General features: G+C 46.9%; 2 protein-coding genes across 2 annotated transcripts; both read left to right on the forward strand.

The window, feature by feature from the left end:
• Nucleotides 1–10,564: 10,564 nt before the first annotated feature.
• On the forward strand, nt 10,565–12,942 carry LOC120657304 (soluble inorganic pyrophosphatase 6, chloroplastic-like). The gene is made up of 5 exons (XM_039935599.1): nt 10,565–11,088; nt 11,581–11,681; nt 11,774–11,955; nt 12,458–12,556; nt 12,643–12,942. Exons 1-5 carry the CDS (start codon nt 10,697–10,699, stop codon nt 12,733–12,735), a joined length of 867 nt encoding a protein of 288 aa, XP_039791533.1. The 5' UTR covers nt 10,565–10,696; the 3' UTR covers nt 12,736–12,942.
• A 4,315-nt stretch (nt 12,943–17,257) lies between these two features.
• On the forward strand, nt 17,258–19,404 carry LOC120653758. Its single transcript, XM_039931434.1, has 2 exons — nt 17,258–17,300; nt 18,608–19,404. The coding sequence occupies exons 1-2, from the start codon at nt 17,258–17,260 to the stop codon at nt 19,402–19,404; spliced, it is 840 nt and encodes a 279-aa protein (XP_039787368.1).
• Nucleotides 19,405–27,214: the final 7,810 nt, after the last annotated feature.

A 27,214-nucleotide genomic window follows, 5' to 3' on the forward strand; every position in this document is an offset into this window, starting at 1 on the left:
TCTACTACAAATTCTGAGTTGAATGAGTATTTTTGGCACTACCGTGCTAGTGCTGGCCCGGGCACTAACGTGCCCCTTGGCACGGCACGACCCGGCTAACTGATAGCCGTGTCGTGCTAGTGCCTGGCATGTGGCACGGCGGCACTAACAGGCACGGTACGGTTAATCAACCGTGCCACTTAGTGCCGTGTCGTTTAGTGCCGTGCTCGTGCCGTGTAGTGTCGGGCCGGCCCGTTTGGCCAACTATACCCTCCGCCCTGTTCCAGCTTTCGCCGCGTGACCTTTTCCCTGTAAAATGCCTGGGCGCACCTAGAGGGCAGAGGCTACGGGTCGGGCATCCTTTAGTTTTCAGCTGCCCGGTGGAAGAGGAGGTCGATCGGATCGAATACTTGCGGCCGGCTATAGCTTCAGGGAGGAGGAACTAACTGTCGTCGTCAGAGCCGTCAGGTCAAGCCCTGTGGCTGTGGGACATAGCTGCACGCCTGCACCTGCCTGGGTAGAGGTCTCTGTCTCTCAGATCTGACGGCCCCAGTTGGCTAGTAGTGCATAGTGCTTGTCGACAACATCGTGGCCGATTAGGGAGAACTGTGTGGATTATGGAGCATGTTGTTAATCAGCTGATAAGATGTGGCATCGGTACTGGGCTGCCAGCAAACAAATGACATGTTATTCTCTTCGATCGTCGTCAGGTTAACTCGAAAGCCGAACGCTAGGCCGAAAACAAAGCAGAGAATCGAACCAACAGTTCTCATGTGAGCTCTGCCAATTTGATTATCGTCATTCTTGTGTTGTTTTTGTTCTTTTTTCCATATCATCATCTATTGACAGAACGAAATAGAAGGCTTTTGCTCTAACCCATCTCCACCACTCTCTCCATCCACTAACAGGGGCGGAGCAAGGATTGAAACATAGATGGAGCCAATTTATTAATGTCGACAATTAGGAGGGGCCACACCTTACTAATGAGCAATATTAGCAATGAGATTAGAGAATTTTATGTGTAATTACACCAACATTAGAGGGTCATGGCCCTTGCCCCCCCCCCCCCCCCCCCCCCGTCCACTAAACGATGCTGCGCCTTCCTTGTCGAAGCAGCTAAGCCGGCACGTCTGCCACCACCGAGCTAACTCTAAATAGAAATTTCACCGTGCTTCTGCGCATCTCACCAGTCACCGCAGTGTACCACTGGTACTAGGGTTATTAGGCTAGATTAATTGGTTTAGATCTGGTTGGTATAATTTGCAGACGTAGCTTTCTACCTGATCGATGAGACTCGCGGGCTCGCGGCCGGTCGACGTTCTACTCATCATAATCATCGCTCCAATAACCACCCTGGTGGTCCTTGTCAAGTCGCCATCAAACCGCTTGAACATGCTCCCTAGCTTCAAACCCAAATATAAGCACGGAGACAATATGGACAACTTGGCTATCTATAAGCACCGAGACAATATGGACATATTGTCTAGGATTAATTGACTACCAATTCCAAATTACCTCTTTGAAAATTATAAAACCACAAACATTCCAAAATAATTGGCGAATACAACCTAAACTACAAAAATATGTCAACATTTTTTTGGTTTGGGGGTGGGGGGGGGGGGGTCCACTGGGCAAGCAACTCTACATCAAACACAAATTGTGAACTTATCAAGAACTCAAGATTCTATCATTCAGTTTTCGCCCGGTGTAATCTAGCATTCTCTCCATCCCAAAAAATAAGTCATTCTAGGATACAAAATTTATCCCAAAAAATAAATATTACTCTATTTAGAAAGCGCATGCAAGAGTCAATTAGTACCAAATATGGATAATAAATAGAGGTAAACATGGTCATTTTACTTTTTTGTTAATTTATCCTAAAATTCCTTATCAAATCATCTCTAGGGTTTGTTATTATCCTCTAAGAGACCCAAACTTGTTTGTATTACGTGATGCAAATTTGATTACATACGATCCCGAAGGTACCTGTATTTTGTAGGAATAAACATTATTTCTCGTTTTTCATATTTTGACACGGTAGTACATCTTAAAAGGTGTCTGACTTTCAATTTATTTTTTCATGTGACAAGCTGATTTCTTCAATCCTCTATTTTGATGGTGAAGGATTGTAAGCTTGTATTGCTTGGGGTGTTCCCCCAGCCGATGTTCTTTCAGTAGTGATTGCTAGATCTCACTGTAAGCAACGAGTGTTTTTTTGCCAGCGGCGGACCTAGCGTAGGGGCTGGGGGGCTCAAGCCCCCCCCCCCCCCACCCCAAGAATTCCATGGAAATTATATGGAGGAAGGGAGGAGAGGAAGAGAAAATGGGGGAGGGACTGGAGAAAGGAGATGAGCTTCCCAACCTCCAAATCCTGGATCCGCCCTTGGTTTTTGCGGTTTTCAAAGACTTATGCGACGATGGCATTTGCAGGTATTCCTTTCCCTTGCTTCCTTTTCAGTGCATTTTTCAAGCTTTGGCGGACGACGAACAATCAAATGAAGAATACGACTAGAGAACTCTTTGATGTAATTTTATTTTTCTTTATATCATTTTGTGTCAAATTGTTCTTCTTTTGTACCACCAATTGCTTTCCTTAATATGAATCAAATATGTTCTTTAAAAAAAGTTGACTGACTCCTACTCCAACACTAGCTAGGCATGTCGTTGTCTTGGTTTTCGAGATGCAGATGTCTCTTGGGTATCTCCAACAAGGTACAATCACCTAGCTATGGAGAGATTCACGTCATTATTATCTGATACTAATCCATAATTAGTAGTAGCACTCTCTCCCTTCATGCATGCATGGTTGTGTTTCAACCTGCCACGGAATCGATCGGAAGCGGTCTTGTTAGCTAGTAGGGCTTTTGCTTTCAAACATGCAGGCGTTAGGGCTATGCCAATGCTGGCTCAATTACAGATTTCGTATCATTATTTGGCCCTACGATCGACCTTGTTGCATTCCATCGATCAGTCGATCTTAAGCGTTGAGCCACACGCACACCCATGAGTTCAACAAGTGCAGCCTGTCCATGGGTCAGCGAAAAAGACATTAGTCGCGGACACGCAACTCCCACACTCAGAGAATGAAAAAAGCGTTCGTCAGACAGCATCCATCCGTGTCGTGCCTCCTCCTCCTCGGCTCCTCCTCGATCCGTCGTCCAAGCAAAGAACGAAGGCACGAGATCGAGGAGTTAGCTAGCTAGGGAGGAGAGCACACATCGGCATCGCGGTGGCGCCGCGCCTTTTCGCAAGTGACCACGCGAGAGAGAGACGGCATCCACCTCCGCCACCTCGGTCGCTAATGGAGGCAATCAGGGCACGGAGCGCGCCCGTCCTGCTCGCCAGCTGCTGGCTGGCCAGTAGTGCTTGCTGATGCATTCGCGGATTCGCCCTGGTGCGGGCTCCCGTGCCGGCAGGCCGTGGTGCGCTCCTGTTAGGATCCGCATCTATCACCCCCGTCGTCGTCGTCGTCGTCGTCCCACAGAAAACATACACTCCGATCGTCTCCTCCAACCCCCTCCCCGGGCAAAAAATAAAAGTTACCCGCCCAATTACGCCGCCTCCGGTTTGGTTAAAAACTCCGATCCTCCCCGATGCGGCATGCGTCAGTGGCGTACACGGGATAGGCCGGGAGCGTGGACATCCGGGCGGCGCCCCTCGGGTTGACGAGTGCTCGCCATGGCCTGGCCACCGAGGTGCATGCCCGGATACCTATCTGCACGAGCACGCGCGTGCGAAAGGCGATGCAAAAGCTGGGAGGAAGCGTCCGATAGGAGTAGACCGGCCGGGAACACGATCGAGACGAGCATGCATCTCGTTGGAGCGGAGCGATCGGCCAAGGAATCGCGGCCGCGTCGCCGCGCGCGCGCGCGCGGCGGCTTCGGTTCTCTCGTTCCGTTTTTCATGCCGTCCAGTTCGACCGCAGGTTGTGATCGAGGGCAGCAAGTTGCGCGGCTGGCCGGCACAAGTCAAGACGGATTTGGGAACCCATTATAGAATGCATGCGCGCCGCGCGAGTACCATTTGTGGCCGTGCAGTGGTTTACACATTGGACGTCGGTGTCCTTTGTTCCGGGTAGAGGACAGCAGGCACTTGGGTAGTTGGGTGTAGTAGCTACCTGGATGCCCTTAGATCAGTCACTGACATGAAAGATAGGTATCTGACATTGCGCCACAAGTTTACTGTTTACATTTCAAGATCGATCAATATTAGTACTTGGTACCGTTGACACTAGCAGCAGGTCAATTAATCTCCTGAGACATGACCAGCAGGTGGTTAGGCCGCAGCTGATTAAGCAGGTGGGTTAAATAAGAACTTTGGATTAAACAGCAACTCGTTCTCTACCTGTGGTGTGAGTGGCTTGGAAAATAACCCCCCTGGCCTGGACATGGACCCTGACCGTTCACTGACTACCGGAAGTCTGACTCTTTGCCACATCGGACAGTTTGCAGTTCGATGCAATCCTGGGTTAGTTTGTCTTCGGCGGCACGCCGTATCCTCCCCCTTTTGGCTCCTGTCGCCATCGCGGCGCCTTGGAAAGGCGATCGAGGCCAAAATACATGCATCTGCCTTCAGCCTTCAGAACCCGCACACCGGCCGGCACTACAACAATCCAGCCGGTGTTGTGTTGGTGCAATGCAACTATGCAAGCATGAGGAGGAAGCATCGTACGCTCCACACAACGCCGGCTGATCTGGCCCTGAATCACACGCACTGCGGCTTCTCGGCGGCTTTCCCTTTCCTCAGGTCAATATCTGTGGCAGCCAGTTGTTGGTGGTGCCGATCGACGCCATGGTGCGCTGCGCATCCATCCATGCAGCACCCGGCCGCACGCCGAACAATGGCCTCGTCGGAGACGACGGGTTCGATTAAACATTTCGGCTGCCAATGCAAGTTGCTCCCCCGGCCGTCCCGTGCTGCACTCCACAGTACTGTTCCCCTGTACGACGGCACAACTGCCTGCCTCAACGAGCTAGTAATAAAAACCTGCATGACTAGTACCACTGGAGCAACAGAAACGCATTAGTTTGATATCAGTCGTGCTCAGAATGATTTCGGCAGCAGCAGCAGTTTCTCTTATTAAAGAAGAGATCAGATCAGCTAATGGAAGCCCGGGTAATGCTAACCTTGTCACATGGGGCTAACGGAGAACCAACGAATATTCAGCTGAAAGCTGATGCTTACATAAATCGCCTGATGTCACTAGCATCAATTATTTGCTGCTTTTGTGCCTAATTATATTGTTGCTTAAGATACGGAGTTCTTGGCCCCTCCGATATCGCCATGTTCTGGAATATCTGCCTTTCCTTTCTTTTATCGGAAATGCTCCCCTTTGTTCGAAAAGAAGAATAGTGCTCTTTTTGGTGTTCTTATCCGCTGGCGTACATTCCGCATTGATCTCATCGCCCAATCTGAAACTCTGATTAATTCAATAACGATATGTATAAGCGAGGAAGTACGTTTATAAAGTTCGGAGTTTGGTGTAATGAAGTGCTTAACTGAAGTTTTGTTGCATATTCAGTGAAACTTAAGACTGAAGTCCTGTGCCCCGCTCATTCAAAAGAAGAAAAAAAAAGTTTTTTTTGGAACTTCTCTCTCGCTTAACACTGTATTTTTTTATGCAACTTAACACAGTATTTGTTACTGATTAGCCACTGCCATAGTTAAAACGGAAGTACTTGTCTTTGAATTGTGTATTGTCTCAACTGATGAGCTTTGGAATCAAACGTGTCCCTCATTTATTAATGCAGGGCCAACCAGCAGTGAGGCTAATGCATTTCGCCAAACATTCTCCCGTAGCAGGCTTCAGCGATAATGTTGCGTGCAGTAGTTGCGACCAAATGATATTTTTGGCATTTTACTTTCTAAGCATAGTCATGGCGCAGCTTCTGCAAGTCGAAATTGGCATCAAACCAGCTTTTGATTGATATATATAGCTTGAATCAAAAGATGCTTGAATCAAAATATTTCATTTCTTGAAGTTCAGTTTTTGTTCGGAGGACACAACATGGATATTATATCATGTTCCATTTAAAACACTTAAGAGCCCCCCTCCCCGCCTACGTGTGTGCCTTTATTCAGATCTATTATCTTATTATTTGGCCAACAAACGGAATCTCCACGTTCGCTCTCAAGGTCTAGAAATTTTCACGTTAATCGGAGAAAATAGAAAAATAAAAATTACCCACCACTGCCATTATGATAAATTTGGCCTAAAATACCCCTATACCTAATTAAAAATCTCCCACCGATGTCATTATGAAAAAATAAATATATATACTATTAATAAAAACTAAAGCTAACAACAATCAATCAAAATAAAACAAAAATAAGATAGATCATATTTGAATTGTTTTAACCAACAATAAGACATAATTTACGATAATGAACAGGGTGGTGTATTGTAAAATATAGTATAATCTTTAAGTAAGAATACAATAACATGCAAATTTTTAAATTTTCAATACTAGCCGCGCAAATGCGCGGGCTACACGCCTAGTTCTAACTAAATAATATACTGGACTTTATCCGGGAATCTTTCTAAAGAATTCATTAGGCAAAAACAATTCATTGAATTCAAATTTCAATATAAAATGCATAAGAAAAGCTTTCCCTAAAAAAAAACTGGTTTTCCTAGTTCACCCCCGGCCCACTGCCCCGACCTAAAACCTGCTCGCAAGACGGCAAGACCAAGTGCTCCAACCTAGTGCTCCAACCTGAAAGTGGGATAGCATGGATCTGCAGGTTGCCCGATGAAGCATTTACCAGGGTCTTTTACATTTTTACCATTATAACAAATGTCACCTATTAGATTATCGTTTTTAGAATGCCACCTACAACTTTACCAGTTGAGAGAAATTTAAGTTTTATTTTTACCACATTTGCTGAAGTGACGAGCCATGCAGGCATCACATGCTGGCGCCTAGTTAGCTCGGAGATGCAAAATATCCTTCCTGCCCCTGACTCGCACCTCTCTCTTCCTCTTTGTCAGACTGGTCCCGCAACTCCTATCACTGCCAGGTGGGCTCCACTCGTCAGCTTCATCTGCCCCCTCCGACCAACCAGTGACCCCGCTGCCCTCCCTCCTGCTCGTCGTTCTCATTGCGGCCGCCGTCCTCGGCCCCAGCTTCCGCGGCCACGCTCGCCGTCTCGGCCGCCGGCGCTGCCTCGCCCGTCGTCTGCGGCGTCGCCAAGGAAAACCGCACCCTCGTTTGCGCGCTTGTGCCCACGCCACTGGGGGCGCTGCAACGACGGAGCAACGGCGACGCGGCAACAAACCAGCAGGAGAGCTTTTGACTTGCCCTAGCTTGGCTTCTTCATCAATTTTGGACTAGAATCCAAGGTGATTTCCTTTCTCTCTGTTTTCTTTTTTCTCAATCACTTGTGCCTATCTGAAAACGCACACGGGATCAAGCTTGAACTCGAAGGTTTTCCTTGCTGCGCCAAGACGTGTAGTGCGTTTCTTGACATGTCTGCTGCTGAATTCTGGAGGAGCGTGTTTAATTTGTGTTTATATATCTCCGACTCCTTCCATCGCTATCTGAATCAGAGACAAAAGAATTCATGAGAAGTTCTACAACGGGCCTGGCGCGCTCCGGGACCTCGCGGTCGGTGCGGACCACGTCGCGGCCTACGATGCCGCCGCGGGCAGGGTCCTATGGTGGCGCGGCGGCGGCCGGTTCCCCGCGCAGGCTGGTGCGACCTTCCAGTCTCTGGTCTCCGGCGACGGCTTCTCCTGCGCGCTCGAGGCCAACGCCTCCGCGGCCGTCCGCTACTGGGGCCAGCGCAGTAGCGCCGTGCAGGCGGCCTTCGCCAACGCGACGTCGTGCGCTAACTAGCCGGAGGTGGAAGACGAAGCTGATAAGTGAGGCCCACCTGACAGCGATAGGAGTTGCGGGACCAGGCCGTCGGAGAGGAAGAGAGAGGAGCAAGTCAAGGGTAGAAAGGATATTTTGCATCCCTAAGTTGACTAGACGCCAACGTGTGATGTCTGCGTGGCTTGCCACTTCAGCAAATGTGGTAAAAGTGAAACTTAAACTTCTCTCCGCTGGTAAAGTTGTAGGTGACATTCTAAAAGTGATAATCTAATAAGTGACATCCGATATAATGGTAAAATATAAAAAAAACCATTTCCAAGGGGCCAGGGCACCAATCAAGTCATCTCACATAAGAGCAAAGGCAATAAACAGAGCTTTAAGTCTCTTTCATGTCATCAAGAGACACTTTTTAGAGACATATGCTACAATAAACTGTCTTTTAGATTGTTTCTTGTAGGGTATAGGAACATTAAATTTGTACATACAAAAATAATAAAAACTCATGAAATACGTGCGCAAGAGACAGGTTGAGTTCCAAAATTGACTCTTGTGCTTTATTTCTCGTGCTGGAGGCGTCTCTTAGATAAAAGCACATGACACACTCTCACCTTATTTCTCTCTCATCTATATAGGATTGTTGCTGACATAGACAGGCTAATAAATCTTTAGGGCCTGATTGGTTCTCTGCTGCCGGCAGCCTGGCTCGCGCTAGCCATCCAGACCCGTGCTGGACAGGCTCGCGAGGTGCAGCGTCAAGTTGTTTGGTTCACGTTTCCCAGAGCTAGGCCAGCCAGAGCAATTGATTGGTTACACGCTCAACTAGCTTGACCAGTCACTTTTGTTTGTCTGGACGCTGGCCCCCACGCTTGCTCCTGCATCATGGCAGCCAGGCTCACTGCGTGCGACCGATTTCCACGTTCCTCGGGAGCCAGGCTCGTGGGAACCTTTTGCACCGCCGGAGCCAGGCTCGCTACCTCGTGCAGATATCCAAACAGGATTAAACTGCATCCCGTGAGCCTGGCTAGAGGTTGATGCAGGGAACCAATCAGACTCTTATTGTACCTGCTCTGCTCTAAGTGAACCCTGACTTGCGCGCTGTTTCTTCTATCGCCCTCGGCCTCGTGATCGGGCTGCGGGGCTGGGTCGGAGCGCAATACGGAGAATTAGGAGAACTTTTATGAAAAACTCATGTTGGTCTGTTATTCGTCTACGCTACGCCTGGATGTGGGCCGTGTATTCTGGATCGGAAGAAGGTGCGCGGATATTATATTGTCCGCGATAAATAAAAGCCCAGAGACTGGGTGTAAGTGCAACCCACTTCATCTTGGGCCAGGCTTACCCAAGTCTGGATGGGCCCTTTTTTCATTTTTATATTTAAAAAAAATTAAAATTTCAAAAATATATGGCGGTTTCGAAAAATTTCAAAACTATACCCCTGTCGCCCCCTGGATGGGCGACAGGACCTAAATGTAAAAAAAATTTACATTTAGGTCCTGGCACCCGGGACGCATTAAACAGCGAATTTGTAAAATCGATATAAAATCGTAGAAAAATCGGAAAAATACAAACTCAACTGTTCTGGATTCTATGAAACAAGATCTACAACTTTTGTTATATAAAGTTTTTCATTTGATCAATGTATCTTGCTCTATTTTAAATACTAGTTTAATGAACTTTTATTTAAATCTCAAGATCCATCCTTTGGATGTAAGTCACCTTTGGCTAGAGTGTTTCATATGGTGAGCATAGGCTTGTACAAAATTGGTAGATTCAGAAAACATTTCTAGAATAAGTTTTTAAATTAAATCTTGCAATATGTCTAGTTTAAATGAGTTATTTATCCATGCTGCTATACTGAGTTTTAGAAGCCATAACTTTTACAGTACCATTATTTTATTTCCTAAGAGCTAAAAAAAAGTTTGGTAAATTTTAGATAAGCACAACTAGACCAAATGAATTATTTCAAATTTTTCTAGGTACAAGAACTATTTTTCTTGATTTAGTGCATTTACCTTAGTCATAATTCATTTGGTCTAGTTGTGCTTATCTAAAATTTACCAAACTTTTTTTATAACTCTTAAGAAATAAAATAATGGTACTGTAAAAGTTATGGCTTCTAAAACTCAGTATAGCAGTATGGATAAATAACCCATTTAAACTAGACATATTGCAAGATTTAATTTAAAAACTTATTCTAGAAATGTTTTCTAGATCTACCAATTTTGTACAAGCCTATGCTCACCATATGAAACACTCTAGCCAAAGGTGACCTGCATCCAAAGGATGGATCTTGAGATTTTAATAAAAGTGTATTAAACTAGTATTTAAAATAGAGCAAGATACATTGATCAAATGAAAAACTTTATATAACAAAAGTTGTAGATCTTGTTTCATAGAATCCAGAACAGTTGAGTTTGTATTTTTTCGATTTTTCTACAATTTTATATCTATTTTACAAGTTCGCTGTTTAATGCGTCCCGAGCGCTAGGACCTAAATGTAAATTTTTTTTACATTTAGGTCCTATCGCCCAGCCAGAGGGCGACAGGCCCCCTGTCGCCCAGGCAGGGGCGACAGGGGTATAGTTTTGAATTTTTTCGAAACCGTCATATATTTTTGAAATTTTAATTTTTTTAAATACAAAAATGAAAAAAGCACTCTGGATGGCTCGGCTGGCCCGGCCCACGAGACATTCCTCCCTAGCCACCACACCAGGGCGGGCCCGCCTGATCAGCTAGCCACCACACACCACGCGACGCGAGAGAGACCCGTCACCCCGTCCAAATCCTTGGCCTCGTCATCCGGAGCCCCGAGTCCCAGTGGCCGCCGCCGCCTCATCCTCCTTTTTCCAACTCCGCCTCCACCAGCCCCCTATCCCCGGCGGACCCCGGAGCCCGTGCAGATGGCGACCGCGGCGACGGCGTCCGCCACGGCGGCGACCCGCTTCACGCTCCTAGCGGGCGCCGGCCTCCGCAGCCGCGCCAGCCGCCTCCCCACCGCCGTGCGGTTCCAGCGCCAGCGGGGGCTCACCACCACCGCGCTCCTCAAGACCGCCGACCTCCGGCCCAAGGAGCAGGGCCAGCCCGAGACGCTCGACTACCGCGTCTTCCTCGTCGACGGCGGGGGCCGGAAGTTGTCGCCGTGGCACGACGTGCCGCTGCGCGCCGGGGACGGCGCGTTCCACTTCATCGTCGAGATCCCCAAGGAGAGCAGCGCTAAGATGGAGGTCGCCACCGACGAGGCCTTCACGCCCATCAAGCAGGACACCAAGAAGGGCAACCTCCGATACTACCCGTAAGGACTATGAAACCTGGAATTGGGATAAGAAATGTGTAATTCTTGCTTACTGTTCCTTTCTCCCTTTTAGAAAACGGTATCACCTCTTTCTTGTGAATTGGGAATGATGGTAGGTCAACCGATTGATTCAATTGAATGACGTCGTCCAGTTCAAAACTCGGCACTTTCAGAAGTTTTTCGCTCTCTTGATCCCATCCGATGGATCCTGAATGCAATGGGGTACCGTTGTTTAGTGCCTTTTGGGTTAGCTATGCAATAGTACCTTTATGTTCTATGGTAGTGGGAAAGTTCTGTAGCCTATAGGTTATTATAATTGTTACCATGGGAATTCAGATTTGATGTTGGTCTATATATGGAATACTCCTAATCTTTTCAGTCCGACATGTAAGTTCATGGAAACAATTAAATGGCTTTAGTGGTATATTAAAACTGCTCTGGTTGAATGCTTGTGGCTGTCGCTGCTGTCTTTGACATTACTTCTTACATCAGGTACAATATTAATTGGAACTATGGATTATTTCCTCAAACATGGGAAGACCCGACTACTGCAAATTCTGATGTTGAAGGAGCATTCGGAGATAATGACCCTGGTAATGATTTTTTTTTGTTATCTTTGTCAAGCATGGTTTTATATGAGCTTCATGTTATCTAAATCTTTCTTTCTTGTGGCTTTCTTTTCCAGTTGATGTTGTTGAGATAGGTGAAAGACGTGCCAATATTGGGGATGTCCTTAAGGTTAAACCATTGGCAGCTTTAGCAATGATTGATGAGGGGGAGCTCGACTGGAAAATTGTGGCCATTTCTTTGGATGACCCAAAAGCATCTCTTGTTAATGATGTGGATGATGTTGAGAAGCATTTTCCGGTATGACTGTGGTCCTTGTCCTCCTCTTTTAGTGCTTGTCCTTGTTCTCCGTCAGTATCTATTGCCAATCTCCCTGGTGAGAAGTGGGGCATTTCTCTGTTATTAGTTATTACTTCTATTTTTTTTTCTTGAGAAAAAGTTGTCATTGTTGGTACTGTGTTTTTTTTTTGTTTTCAGTTGAAGATTTAAAAGCAAATATTGGATAGAAAACTTGCTTTCTAATCATGGATTGGAAAGTAGGATGCCTTCATATCATGCCACTACTCACTACTGCTTTCTGTTTTTAGTTTTTTAGCTTCAGCTGAAGAGTCTGAAAGTAGTACTAAATGTTACACCTATAAATATAATGATCAGGCCCTAATCAGTTTGTCCTTGTTTTTATGTGTTGCTGCTAAGCTTATGTGTTGAGTTCGATTAGAGTCAATACTACAAAGTTGCGTGTGCAGTCTCAATGACCACTTTTTCTTACATTTGTTTTTGCCATTTTATGATATCTATTCAGGGGACACTGACTGCCATCAGAGACTGGTTCAGAGACTACAAGATACCAGATGGAAAGCCTGCCAACAGATTTGGTCTCGGCAACAAGCCCACAAGCAAGGTAAGCCTGAACTCAACTTCTTCATTTAGCCTGAAGCGCTGAGATTATTCTTGCAATCTTATGGTATCCTTGTTTGTCTGATGCAGGAATATGCGCTGAAGGTCATTGAGGAAACTAACGAATCATGGGAGAAATTGGTGAAGAGGAATATCCCTGCTGGAGAGCTCTCACTAGCCTAATCTCGAGGCCATGAGAAGCCACAACATTCTTTGAACCGCGTTTTTCTTGATCATGTCGTTTTGTATGCTGTAACTATGTAAGCATGCTTCTTCATTTTGCAGACGTTTTTTCGAACTGTGTAACAGGAATAATCTTGTCGGGTGAATAATGATTCTGGAGCGAGTTTTTACTAGAATGGCAATGTCTGCGATGAATGTTTCTTTTTAGCAACCATCTTGAGTGTATCGCTCTCCCTCTAAACAGTTAAGATATATGTGTAACAGCATGTTTACAAAAATGGAAACTCACTTAGGAAATATATGTTTAACTGCATGTTTACAAAAAATGGAGACTCACTTAGGAAGTCGGGACATGACTAAACTGATCCAATGTAGTTTCAGGCAGTTGAGCAAGTTTTGCGACGCCATCAAGCTAGGCCTGCTAATGGGTTGGGTTGAAATGGGTTTTATGGGGTGAGTTTTGAAATGGAGTGTGTTTGGATGAGTTAAAATGTGTTGTATTAGTTAATGGGGTGGGTCGGGGCGGGTTCTATATAATGCAGGTTGAGGCGGGTTGGGGTGGGTTGAAATGGATACATTTTACAAAATAGTATAACTATATATAAATGTGGGTTCCACGTGAGAGCTGGACTCTGAAATTAAAACCACGTGTTTATATTAGAAAATTTTATCGAAATTGACTGAATTTTGTTGGAGATGATTCAGTACGACTGACAGCTATTTTGTGCAAAGCAGTGTGGCTAGAACTAGCTGTGGGCCCCACATGAAGAGCCGGACCCTGGAATTAAAACCTCGCGTTCACACTATAAAATTTTATCGAAATTGACTGAAATTTGTTGGAGATGACTCAGTACGACTAGCAGTTACTCTGTGCAAAGCAGCGTGGCTAGAACTACGCATGGGCTCCACATCAAGAGTCGGACCCTAGAATTAAAATCTCGCGTTCACACTATAAAATTTTATCGAAATTGACTGAAATTTTTAGAGATGAGTCAATGACTGACAGATACTCTGTGCAAAGTAGTGTGGCTAGACATATATGTGGTCCCCATAGAACCACTAAATTCATCTGCATAGTAGAACTCATGGGTTTTTATGGGTTACCCGTTTATAATGGGCCGGGTTGGTTAGAGTTGAGAAATTAACTAATTGGGTTGGGTGGGGTTGGGTATCTAAATATGTTAATTTTGGGTGGGGTTGGGTATGGTGCGGGTTCCAACCCATTAGCAGGGCTACATCAAGCAGCATTTTTTGGCGTTGGATTGTTATTACATCTCAGAAGTCAGGATATAGATCAAATATGGATACGCATTAGTTAGCAAACCCAGCTGCGATGTTTTGATCCGTATGCATTTCGCAGGAAACAATTCGATCTCTACAGAAACATGGCCTAAATCTGCAGCAAAAGTTACCACTTTGATGATTTGATCCTGCAGAAACTAGTGCAGTCAGAAAGAACTTCGATTGGATTAAGATGCAACGAGCAATCCTGGAGGTTGTCAGCTTCTACGGATCCTCGTCGCTCCTTATGATTAACAAAGAGCCAAACACTAGAAAACATTGTTACCAGCAAGTTAGTTGTTACTGTATTACTAACTTTAATTGCACTTAAATTTGTGCATCTAAAAATCCAACAAAAATATGAATGGATAGAGCATGCAAGCATCTCCCATCATGCAAAATTTGAGATGCAACTGAAATTTGCAATGAGAAACAAAAAAGAGAGATCAGCCTATGAATAGTAGTGGGTTACGGGTTTGGGATGAACAGTTGAACCCGGAACTATTTAAGTGCAAGATTCTTTTTTTGTTTATTCTTGCACAGATTTTTGTTCAGCCTCAAACTTTTCATGATAGTAGATGATTACGGGCTCTATCCATTTAAATTTTTGAATAATTTTTTATGCATAAATTTAGATGTAATTAGAGTCGGTAACACGATAACACCCTAATGGGTGGTAACACCAGATACGTTCTCGCCAACCGCAAGGTTAGAATTGGGGGTTAAGGTTCTTTGGTACTGTACAAGCTCAAAACCAACCAAGCACTGAGAAGAGCTGGACTAATCAAGTGGTGCTTGGTAGCTTACCTAAAAAGAAAACCCATCACAATGCTAAAAGTTTGCTCAGGTGATTATACAGGCTGAAGCCACACAAATATCGCAGTGTTGCTGCTAGCCATCAACCATCATAGAAAGAACACCAAAACTGGCAATACATATGAAACACATCGAAGTTTTTTTTTTGAGTTACACAGCAACTTCCTGACAACAGTACACTAGAATAATGCAGAGATCAATTGAGCTAACTTCCAACAAATTTGTCAGTCAGAGAATTCCCGCATTGAAGAATTACATACGAGCGGAATTAACTGTGCATGCTTAATCCTAAGGTGTCACCATCTATTCATGATCAACAGGGTCAATTTCTCAATTCACTTACGGATGACAAGAAAAAATAGCTAACGTCGACCTAGTGATCTGAGCCATGCAAATATACAGGCTTGATGTGCTATTTTGCTAACAGGTCAGACAATGCAGAATATTGCAACAATCAGGCCGCATAATCAATTTCCTTCTCTGAACAACTTCTATGGTGATTTGCCCAACACTAAATTAACGCTAAAATACAGAACGAGCAACAAAGTTCAGAATAGATAACAGCAAGCAGATAGATTCGGGAAGGAAATTTCCTACATAAACTACTTGCAGCACAGCATTCGTACCAGAGTAAAGTCCTGAGGTCCTTGATGGTGTCATCGAGCAAGATACAAATTTCCTTAACCAGAAGAGACTATGGTGCCGCATCTGTGTTTGCATCTCTTCATCAAGCTCCTTCCTCCACCTGGCTTCGATCAATTTGTCTTCCTTTTTCCTTAGGCCTTGTTCGGTTACGTATGAATTTATTCCAGACCAGGAAATGATACATAGAGCAAGAGATTTATGACAGACAACAAGAGATCGGAATTTATTTTGGATCGAGAACTAATTGCAACAACAAGAGACTAAGAATCAATCCATAAGTTGAGAGGTGTGGAATCTAATCTCGGTCTCTTGTTGTATATTATGCGTCTATTTTATTGCAATTAGTTCTCGACTCAAAATAAATTCCGATCTCCTATAGTACTTATCATGAGTCCCTTATTGTTTCTATTATATTATTCCCAGGCCAAAATAAATAAATCCATATATAACCGAATGAGACCTCAGTAGCGGCGGACCCTTCTCCGGGGGCAACCCCGCCAGTGCCCGCTCATTCATTTTCATGTACTCATCAAGCACCTCGGATCGGTGACCACCGGCATCATGGTGGATGCATCTTGGGCCTCTCGGTCTCAGGCCAGTGTTGACAAAGCCCCAAACTTTGGCACGGAGATCATGCACAAGGTGCCCGTGCGCAGCGGCGGATTCCCCCGGCGCCTTGTGCTGGAAGATGCTCTTCGACCGCCCGAGCTTGTAGGACACACCTTGGCTCGTTGATATGCGGGGAGATGGAGCGGAGCAGTACCCCTGCGTCGGACGTTGCGCCCCGATTGCGCTGTATTCGGCCAGCGCGATCGCGGAAGGCAGCTGCTGCGAGGAGGAGCGTGACTTCGTCGGCGTCGTTCCATGTGACCATGTCTAATTGGTGGTTCGTCGAGCCTCTGGGCGGCGCCATGGCCTAACTCGCCAGCGACGCCAGCGGGTTCGAGCTTCTGGATGACGTTCATGCCCTCCGTCGACGTTCGACCCACGCGCGGCGGCCGCCTTCGCCGCCGCGGCACATGCGCAACCACGGTGCTCTCCGCGGACGTGCAACCTCGCTCAGAAGTCAGAACCGGCACCTCCAGCGCCCGCAGTGCCTCGACGGCGTGCCGGACAGCCAAGCTTCTCCGCCATAGTGAGGTGCAGGTTCAGCATGCTTTACTCCGTCATGAAGCCTGTGCGCGCTGCACGCCGCGCCATGGCAGGCAGCCCCGACCAGGACCGTCCCTGCGTGGCGCGCTGCCACCCAGGATGGAGAGCAGCGTGGACTTGCGCTGCCCGACGAGCCCAACGCAGCAAGCCTCTCTCCCAGGCGCGCTTCGCTCGTGACTCCCTTAAGGAGACGTCGCCTCTTTCGATGCGTCCCGTCGTGACGACTGACGAGGAATGGAGCAGAAGTATCTCCGTGCAGTCATCTCATGCAGTTTCTGTTGGAATTGATCTCCAAGGGTCAATTCCTTGATTTGCGCTCTGATCGGGTGCGTCCAGCCAAACATGGCTAGTGGGCCCCCGTCGCCCGTGCTATAAGAACTGGAGGGAACTGGAGGGGTGCCGGGGCACGCAACACTAGGTTGACCGACGCCACCAACCCCTCCTACATCCCTACCGATCTAGGGTTAGCGCGAGGCCGACGGGAAGCGCCACCACATCGCTCCCCACCGTCGCCGTCATCCCTGGCCAGTGCCGGTACCGGCCCGAAGGGAACCGGTACCCTCGCCGTCCACCGCCGCCGCCGGATCAGCGCCTCGCCGTCCACGACCTCCTCGCCGCCATTAGAGCAATGGCGCACCAGAGCTCCTCCTCCGCGGCAGCCGCGGCCGATGGTCTGTGTTCCCTCTCCCCCACCTCTCTCTCTGTCTCTCTCTCTTGTATTAGATTAGGCATGAACTTCTTGTGATTATACTCAGAACCATGTACCCCTACTCGATTTGTATATCTAGAATAGATCCTACTCAGAAATTAAGAATCTTTGATTCTAACATTGGTATCAGTCGCCGATCTAGATGTAGATCGAAGTTTTGGGGTTATTTTGCTCAGATCTACGCTCAGAAAGTAGGAGATGAAAGAAATCGAGTTTCGATCTCGAATCGAACAAGAACACAAGAACACTAACCCTAGACCCGTCAAACCATAACCCGCAGACTTGAGAACACACGGGAGAGGGGGAACCTACCTCTTTCCCGGCCGCCGCCGCTCGCCGTCGCGCATCCGCGAGCAGGGCCGCGGCTGCCACGCAGAACCAGCGCACGGCCCGTGCCCCACCTCCAGTCCGCTCGACGGTGGCGCGCTCCCACTCGGTTGAGCGCGCGCGCCGGCGTGGGGACCGGCGGGGGCGCCGCCGCGCTGCCAACTTCCCCGGCCGGCCATGGCGGCCGGCGACGCTGTTTCAGATGCGAAGAAAGGGGGGAGCAAGAGGTAAATGGGCTAGGGTTTCCCGTGATCCCGGCCGGGCGCAGTTTTGATCCGCCGCCATCGCCGGGCAGCCGTCGGATTCGATCCGACGGTCTGCAGCGGCCGGCCGGCCGAATGGGCCAGAATCAGCCCAAGAGGGCACTGCCAGCAGGCCGAAATCGCGGCCCAGGCCCAGGTTGCGGCATGGGCGCGCGGAGGGGCGCCTGCGAGCGGGTGGGCCGCGGGCCGAAAGCTCCTTTGGACCGCATAAACAGTATAGAATCCAGATTTCCTTTTATATTTTCAGAAGCTTTCTGAATATGAGTTTGATTAGAATTTGATTAGAATTCGAACCTCTGTAGATATGCACCAACGTGTATAATTTTTAGAGCAGAAAATTTCACAACCTCGCTTCTGAATATTTAGAATTTTACATGTTTCCGCTGCATAGAATTATTTTTGTCTCTATGTTAATTTGAACCAACAAGATAATTAATATAGAGGCTTATAGAATTTGTTTCTCAGAAATTTATTATACATTATGATATTGTAATTTCTGACCAAAGTTGTTATTGCAATATTATACTTTTGTTTAGAATTCTTTATGCATTATTTCTTTTTCTGTCCAACGGTGATTTAGAATTAATGCATAGATTATCGCATGTTTTAATTTTGACCAACGTTAAATTGATAACATGCATTTATTGTTGTCCTCACAAATTTTGAATTCAAATTTCAGGCTCTAATGCTATGACTTATGTGAATGTCATTCCTGAACTGGATGGCAACAACTATGGGAAATGGTACCAGAAATTGGAGATAGCTCTGACGATGGCCAATATAGATTTGGCCATCACAACACCAGCTCCACAAGAACCAGAAAAGCCCATAAGGGCACAGAATGAAGAAGCTGCTGCTTGGGCTATCCGAGAGAAGAATTATGACTCTGCGATGACCATATATGATGCTGACAAGACATGTTGGAACGATTCCAACCGCAAGTGTCTTATGGTCATGAAGGGTTCCACTTCAGATGCCATCAAGATGGCGATCCCAGATTGTGACACCGCTTCAGAATATTTAGCAAAGGTGAAGAGTCAGTTTACTGGTTCTTCCAAGGCTTATGCTGCCATTCTTGCTGAGCAGCTTATCACCAAAAAATACACTGGCGGTGGCATCAAAGAAGATATCTTAGAAATGAGCCACATGGCCAACAAGCTCAAGACTATGGACATGCCTTTGCCAGAAAAGTTCATTGTTCAGCTGGTCTTCAAGTCCCTACCAAAGGCGTTTAAGACGTTTCATGTCAACTATAACGCTTTTCCAGAAGATTGGGGTATTGACAAGCCGATTGGCATGTGCGTTCAAGAAGAAGATCGCCTTAAGAACGCCAATGGTGGTGAGCTTGCTTTTCAAGTTCAGCACAAGAAAAAGAACTTTCAGAATAAAAACTTTCAGCATAACAAGAGACCTTTCCCACCAGGCAAGAATCAGCATGAGAGTGGCCCTTCCAGACCACCTCAACAGAACCTTTAGAAAGACTGGAAAAATTTTCCAGTTGACAAAGACCAGTGCCTGAAGTGCAAAGAAAGAGGGCACTACAAGAGGGACTGCCCCGAGTTCCTGAAAGAGTTGTTAAGAAAGGGTGATGACACCATTACTTTTGTAGATGAATCTCTGTATTTAAGTTATGACAAATTCACTTGGTAGATTGATTCTGGTGCAACTACTCATGTTGCTAATTCTTTACAGGGATCAAATATGAGGAGGACCCTGCCAAGAGACGCAAGAAGAATTAAAGTTGCAAATGGTGTAGAAGCTGAAGTCGAAGCCATTGCAAAATTTCACTTAGAATTACATAGTGGCTTTGTACTTTGTCTGAGAGATGTTCTTTATGTACCGTCTTTGCAACGAAATTTAATAAGTGTGTCTAAATTAGATGATGACGCTATTGCGTGTCATTTTGGTGATGGCAAGTGTGAGATACAAGTTAATTCAGAATGTGTTGGTCTTGCCTTCCGACAACACAAATTATATTTGCTTTCATTATCTGAGAATGTGAATGTTGTATGTTCTGAGAATAAGAATGCCTCCTCATATGAGAATGTTACTAAGAAACGCAAACGAATTGATGCAATCTCGTCGAAATTATGGCACTGTCGTTTAGGCCATATTTTGAGGGGGAGAATAGAGCGCTTAGTGAAAGCATCAATTCTTCCACTGTTAGAATTTTCAGATTTAGAACAATATATTGATTGCATTAAAGAAAAATTCGTTAAGAACATAAAGAAAAGTGCCAAATGAAGTGCGGAAATTCTAGAAATAATCCACACAGATATATGTGGATCATTTCCTGTCACTACTGTAGATGGTTATGTTTCTTTCATAACATTTACAGACGATAACTCGCGTTATGGCTACATTTATCCAATCAAAGAACGATCAGAAGCATTGGATAAATTCAAGATATTCAAAGCAGAAGTAGAAAACCAACATGATTTAAAGATTAAGATAGTCAGATCCGACCGTGGGGGAGAGTACTACGGCCGACACACCCCCAATGGCCAAGTTCCAGGCAGGGTTAACCAAACCGACCGGTCCGGTCAAACCGCCGCCCTCCGGTAGCGGTTTACCTGACCGGTTTGACCGGTAACCGGTGGAAACCGGTTGAATTCAAATCCAAATTAAAATAAATTCAAAAGCTCCCGTGCAACCGGTTTACCGGCCGGTTTGACCGGTTTGAATTCAAATCCAAATTCAAAAGCTCCTGTGCAACCGGTTTACCGACCGGTTTTACCGGTTTACCGACCGGTTTGACCGGTTTACCGGCCGGTTTGACCGGTTTGACCGGTGGGCCTTAATGGGCCGGCCCATTTTTTTTTCTTTTTTGATTTAACTTTAATTCCCCGCAAACTATACTAAATGAACGAATTTTTGAGAAAATTTGATACCATTAGATTCATCGCACCTTGAAGTATTTTTAGGATTTTTTTGGGATTTTTTCATTTTTTTGAATTTAAATTTAAATTTTGAATTTTGGCCGGTTGGGTACCGGCCGAAACCGGAACCAGTCCGGACCGGTTTGACCGGTAACCGATCAAACCGGACGGTTCCCACCGGTTTGGTGAACCCTGGTTCCAGGACCTTTTGCAAAGTTCCTCATGGAAAATGGCATAGTTGCCCAGTATTCGACACCGGGCGAGCCTCAGTAGAACGGAGTAGCAGAAAGAAGAAACCGTACCCTGATGGATATGGTCAGAAGTATGATGAGTTACTCTACACTACCGATTAACTTATGGATGGAGATGTTAAAAACCGCCATTTACATTCTTAATCGGGTGCCAAGTAAATCGGTGCCGAAAACACCGTATGAACTGTGGACAGGAAGAGAACCCTCGCTTAATTATTTTTGCGTATGGGACTGTCCAGCTGAGGCCAAAGTATTTAATCCGAATATTGGGAAGCTAGATCCTAAGACAGTCAGTTGTCATTTTATTGGCTATCCAAAAAAGTCTAAGGGATATCGTTTTTATTGTCCCGACAGACACATGAAGTTTGTAGAAACAAGACACGCTGCCTTTTTAGAAGATCAGATGATCAGGGGGAGCATGGTGCCCAGAAAAATTGACCTTGAGGAGAAGCGGGTATTCGTTCCCACTCCGATGCCTCAAGAGCCTTATTTCTCGTTGCCTGTGGTTGTGGCACCGATAGAACAGGAAACTGCACTGCCAACACCTGTTGTCGATCCACCTGACATTGCAGTGCAGGAAACTGCGGTGCCACCACCTGTTGTTGGTCCTCCTAACGTGGCAGCAAATGGAAATGAGGGCCCTGTTCCTCAGGACCAAATAGAACCCGTTACCATGGATGAGGGGGAGCAACAACAGCCTCATGTGCAAGAAATACCAATCGCAGTGGCCCCGAGAAGGTCACAAAAAACTAGAAAACCAGCTATTTCTAATGACTATGAAGTCTATAATAGCGAAGAAATACAGAATGAGGGTGATCCCACCTCTTTTGAAGAAGCCATAAAAAGCGCTAATTCATCCAAATAGTTTGCAGCCATGGAAGATGAAATGAGATCCGTGAATACCAATAAAGTTTGGGACTTAGAAGAAATTCCCAAAGGAGCCAAAACAGTAGACTGCAAATGGATCTACAAAACAAAATGTGACTCCAAAAGGAACATAGAAAGATATAAAGCGCGGCTCGTGGCAAAATGTTTCACGCAAAGAGAAGGAATAGATTACAATGAGACCTTCTCTCCGGTCTCATGTAAAGACTCTTTCAGAATAATAATGGCCTTAGTGGCACATTATGATTTAGAATTGCATCAGATGGATGTAAAGATGACATTTCTAAATGGGGATCTGTATGAAGATGTCTACATGGCACAGCCCAAAGGTTTTATCGTGGAAGGCAAAGAAAATTTAGGATGCCGCCTAAGAAAATTGATTTATGGCTTGAAGCAAGCCTCGAGGCAGTGGTACTTAAAATTTGATAAAACAATCAGAAAGTTTGGATTTAAAAAAATAAAGAGGACAATTGCATTTATGCGAAGTTCAAGAACGAAAAATTTATTATCCTCATCCTGTATGTGGATGACATTCTGCTAGCTAGCAGTGATGTTAATCTACTACTGGAAACAAAGAAATTCTTGTCCTCAAAATTTGATATGAAAGATTTTGGTGAAGCTTCGTTCGTTTTAGGAATTGAGATTCACCGAGATAGAAGAAAAGAGGTTTAGGATTATCGCAGAAGGCATACTTAGAAAAAATATTAAAGAAATATGGTATGCATGCGAGCAAGCCCACACCTGCTCCAATAGTCAAGGGCGACAGTTTCGGGAAACATCAGTGTCCCAAAAACCAGTATGAGCTCGAGCAAATGAAGGCAATGCCTTATTCTTCAGCTGTCGGAAGTTTATAGTATGCACAACAAGTGTGCACATGTCCTGACTTAAGTTTCGTTACCGGGGTACTTGGCAGATACCAGAGTAATCCAGGCATAGAGCACTGGAAAATGGTAAAGAAAGTTTTGCGCTATGTGAGGGGCACCACTGGCCTCATGTTAACATATAGAAAATTAGAAACTTTAGAAATAGAAAGGTATTTAGATTTAGATTTTGCAGGAGATGCAGATGATAGAAAGTCCACATCTGGATACATCTTCACTCTTGCAAAAGGAGCAATATCGTGGAAAAGCTCCAAACAGTCAGTTACAGCATTTTCCACGATGTATGCTGAATTTGTGGCATGTTATGAGGCCTCGGGGCAGATCACATGGCTAAAGAAATTCGTACCCAGATTGAAAGTGGTCGACAGCATAGAAAAACCACTGAAATTATACTGCGACAACGAGCCAGCAATATTCTATGCTCATAACAACAAGTCGAGTGGTGCTGCCAAACACATCGACATCAAGTTTTATGTTGTTAAGGAGCAAGTCCAAAATCAAACTATTTGTCTAGAACATATCAGAACGAACAAGATGTTAGTGGATCCGCTTACAAAAGACCTACCACCCAATGTGTTCGGAGAACACTTAGCCAGCATGGGTTGGAAAAGCATATGATTTCTGGACAAAGAGGACTCTAGAATAAGACTATGTTTCAGACCGAAAATGTGATTGTGGCTGTTAATCTGATAGTAATAATTGTCATGATGAGGCACGCCCTATACACTGATCTGCGATGAGATGGATACTCATATACAGAACAATGACAGTGCCTCGACGGCGTGCCGGACAGCCAAGCTTCTCCGCCATAGTGAGGTGCAGGTTCAGCATGCTTTACTCCGTCATGAAGCCTGTGCACGCTGCACGCCGCGCCATGGCAGGCAGCCCCGACCAGGACCGTCCCTAACCCTGGGCATGAAATACCGAATACCGAGTACCGAACCGAATTTACCGAGAACCGAACCAAAAGTACCGAAACCGAAATATTCGGTTCCCTGTTCGGTTTCTAGTTCTGGGGAACCGAATTTACCGAGGTATATTCGGTTATGTATCTCGGTAAACCGAAGTACCGAACTAGTACCGAATTACGCAAGTAGCAGCTCATGTTATGTATTTGTTATGTATTTATGGGCAACTTTGTTACATATTTACAGTAATCTACTCATGTAGTATTGTGGCCTTTTATATGTATGATTTTTATACTATTATTCTCTATGGAATCATGTTGAATTTGTGTCAAAGTTGGCTATTGAAACTTGATATTGCATGTCATTGTAGTCTGTTCGGTTCTTTCGGTAAATACCGGAACCGAACCGAAAGTACCGATACCGAATTTCCTCGGTACCGAGTTTCTGCAAGAACCGATCGGTACCGACTTACTGAGGAACCGAATTTGTATGGGTACCGAAGAACCGAACCGATCGGTTCGATATTACCGAATGCCCAGGGTGTCCGTCCCTGCGTGGCGCGCTGCCACCCAGCATGGAGAGCAGCGTGGACTTGCGCTGCCTGACGAGCCCAACGCAGCAAGCCTCTCTCCCAGGCGTGCTTCGCTCGTGACTCCCTTAAGGAGACGTCGCCTCTTTCGATGCGTCCCGTCGTGACGACTGACGAGTAATGGAGCAGAAGGATCTCCGTGCAGTCATCTCATGCAGTTTCTGTTGGAATTGATCTCCAAGGGTCAATTCCTTGATTTTCGCCCTGATCGGGTGCGTCCAGCCAAATATGGCTGGTGGGCCCCGTCGCCGTGCTATAAGATCTGGAGGGGTGCCTGGGCACGCAACACAAAGTTGACCGACGCCACCAACCCCTCCTACGTCCCTACCGATCTAGGGTTAGCGCGAGGCCGACGGGAAGCGCCACCACATCGCTCCCCACCGCCGCCACCATCCCTGGCCAGTGCCGGTACCGGCCCGAAGGGTACCGGTACCCTCGCCGTCCACCGCCGCTGCCGGATCAGCGCCTCGCCGTCCACGACCTCCTCGCCGCCATTGGAGCAATGGCACACCAGAGCTCCTCCTCCGCGGCAGCCGCCGCCAATGGTCTGCGTCCCCTCTCCCCCACCTCTCTCTCTTGTATTAGATTAGGCATGAACTTCTTGTGATTATACTCAGAACCATGTACCCCTACTCAATTTGTATATCTAGAATAGATCGAACTCAGAAATTAAGAATCTTTGATTCTAACAGTTTCGTGTTGATGGCTTGGTACTTTAAGAATAAATGAGTAAATTTGTTTAATCATATTAGTTTTGTGTTCTCGGATTCTCTTCGTAGTATGGGTCGATCGATGACATGAGATGCATAGGTCCGTATGGATCGGAAAAATGGATCGACCCATTACCCTTTATTTGTTGCATGGATAACATGGAGCTCCAATGAAGCTACCACAGGTCAACCATCCCCATCCATACCGCGGACTCAAGCCTGGAGAGGGGCGCGGGCGCCGCGTCACCGCACGCGGTGGATGCGGACGGCTGATCGGATGGCATTGCGGCGGCGAGGAGCGCGCTCTTTTGGAGTGGTGGGTGAGGGGGTGTCGGGTGCGATGTTGAGGAATCGAGATTCCAGAGAGAGGTTGGGTCGGAGAAGACGAGGGAGGCAGGGTGCTGTCACTGGTGTGCCGAAGTGCGTTGTGCCCGCTACTTGTTCGGCAGGCCCTTCCTTTCTGGAGGCAATTACCTACCGGGCACAGACCCCTGAAACAAATGGAGATGCATGCTTCCCAAGCGGCCATGGTACCGAGAAAGTTGTTATGCCACCCATGACATGGCTTAACTTTTTGGTTCCTTCCTCGCCACTTCCGTCGTAGGATCGTGAAAATGGCTGTTAAGGCTATCCACACTGGTGTTCCTCTAAAACATTTCTCTAAAAAGAATATTTTATTCCAGTCATCAATATTTTCTCTTCAATATTCATATTCCAGTCATCAATATTTTCTCTTCAATATCCAGTTCTTCCGCACTTGTTCACACTCTATATACATCATCTATACCAACTACCAACGTACTGGGCCCACATGTCATATACTATTTATTATTTTATCCCAACACCCCACCCATCCGTCGCCCTCCCCTCCCATTCTTCTCTCTCGCGCATTCTCCCCTGCTCTCCGTCGGCGCCGGCGCGAGGACGGGCTCCCAGTCCCAGACCGACCCGGCGTTCGCCACCATGGCCGCGGACCCGGCGTCCTGCGTGGCGTTCGTCGCCGCGGCCGTGGCGCTCGCCTGCGGCAGCGGCTTCAACGGGCTCGCGCGGCCGTGGGCATGCGGGTGGGCGGAGCTCCGCCGCGGGCGCGCGGGCGGGTGGAGCTCGGCGACGCGCGGAGGATGGCGAGCTCGGCGACGCGCTGCGGACGGCGAGCTCAGCGAGGCTCCGTGGTCGACCTTCACGTCGCGGGCGGGGGCGTCGAGGCGGTCGTGGTGGCACGCACGCGAGCTGGAGGACAGGGCAGCGGCCGCGGCTGCGGAGCTCGAGCGCGACCGGCCTGTGCGGCGGCGGCGCGGCCGTCCAGTGCCCCTCCCTCTCCCTTCCCTCAATGGTTTGGACGTCATGATCACTGATGACTATCGAGAGTGTCTGTCCGGACTTGCTCACAGAGGAGGCAGGAGGATTTCGACTTGCTCACGGCCATGGCTCATGCTTGCTTGGGATCTCTGAATCTCAAAAGATCCTTCGCTGGAAGATCACCCGTTCTTCCACCTCCCTGGGTTTCGTCGGCCTGACCAATCCCCGTCTCCGTCTCCGATGTGGATTTGGCCGGGGACACGACCGCCTGCAACGCGGAGGCGTCGATGCCGACGAGTCCTCGTCATCCGCCGCCTTCTTTTCCCCCTCGTCCCCACGCGCCGCGGCCGTGGTCGTGCCCAGGGTTAATAATCCCGGCCGGTCCGGTCAAAATCGCACGTGTATACCGGTTTGGAACGGTATACCAGGGTTTGGAACGGTATACCAGTCGGTTTGACCGGTTTACTAAGTGGGCGCCGTCTCATTTTTTTTCTTTTTTTGATTTAACTTTAAATGCCCTAAAAGTATGTTAAACGAACGAATTTTTAAGAAAATTTGACACCATTAGATTCGTCGCACCTTGAAGTATTTTTAGGAATATTTTAGGAATTTTCCATTTTTTTAATTCAAATTCAAATTTTGAATTTGGGTCGGTTTGGTACCAGCCCAAACCGGAACCGGGCCGGACCATTTTGACCGGTAACTGTTCAAATCGGACCGGTTCCCACCGATTTTGTAAACCCTGGTCGCGCCAGAGGTCTCGTTTCCGTCGTCCGCCGTCTTCTCCTTGGGCCCAAGAACCGTCTGCGCAGCCGCGCCCGAGGCCTCGTCGTCAGCCGTCCTGCCGCGGTGGTTCCCCGTCGTCGTCCGCCTTCCTCTTGCCT

The sequence above is a fragment of the Panicum virgatum genome, chromosome 1N (genome assembly GCF_016808335.1).
Source record: "Panicum virgatum strain AP13 chromosome 1N, P.virgatum_v5, whole genome shotgun sequence".
Lineage (NCBI taxonomy): Eukaryota > Viridiplantae > Streptophyta > Magnoliopsida > Poales > Poaceae > Panicum > Panicum virgatum.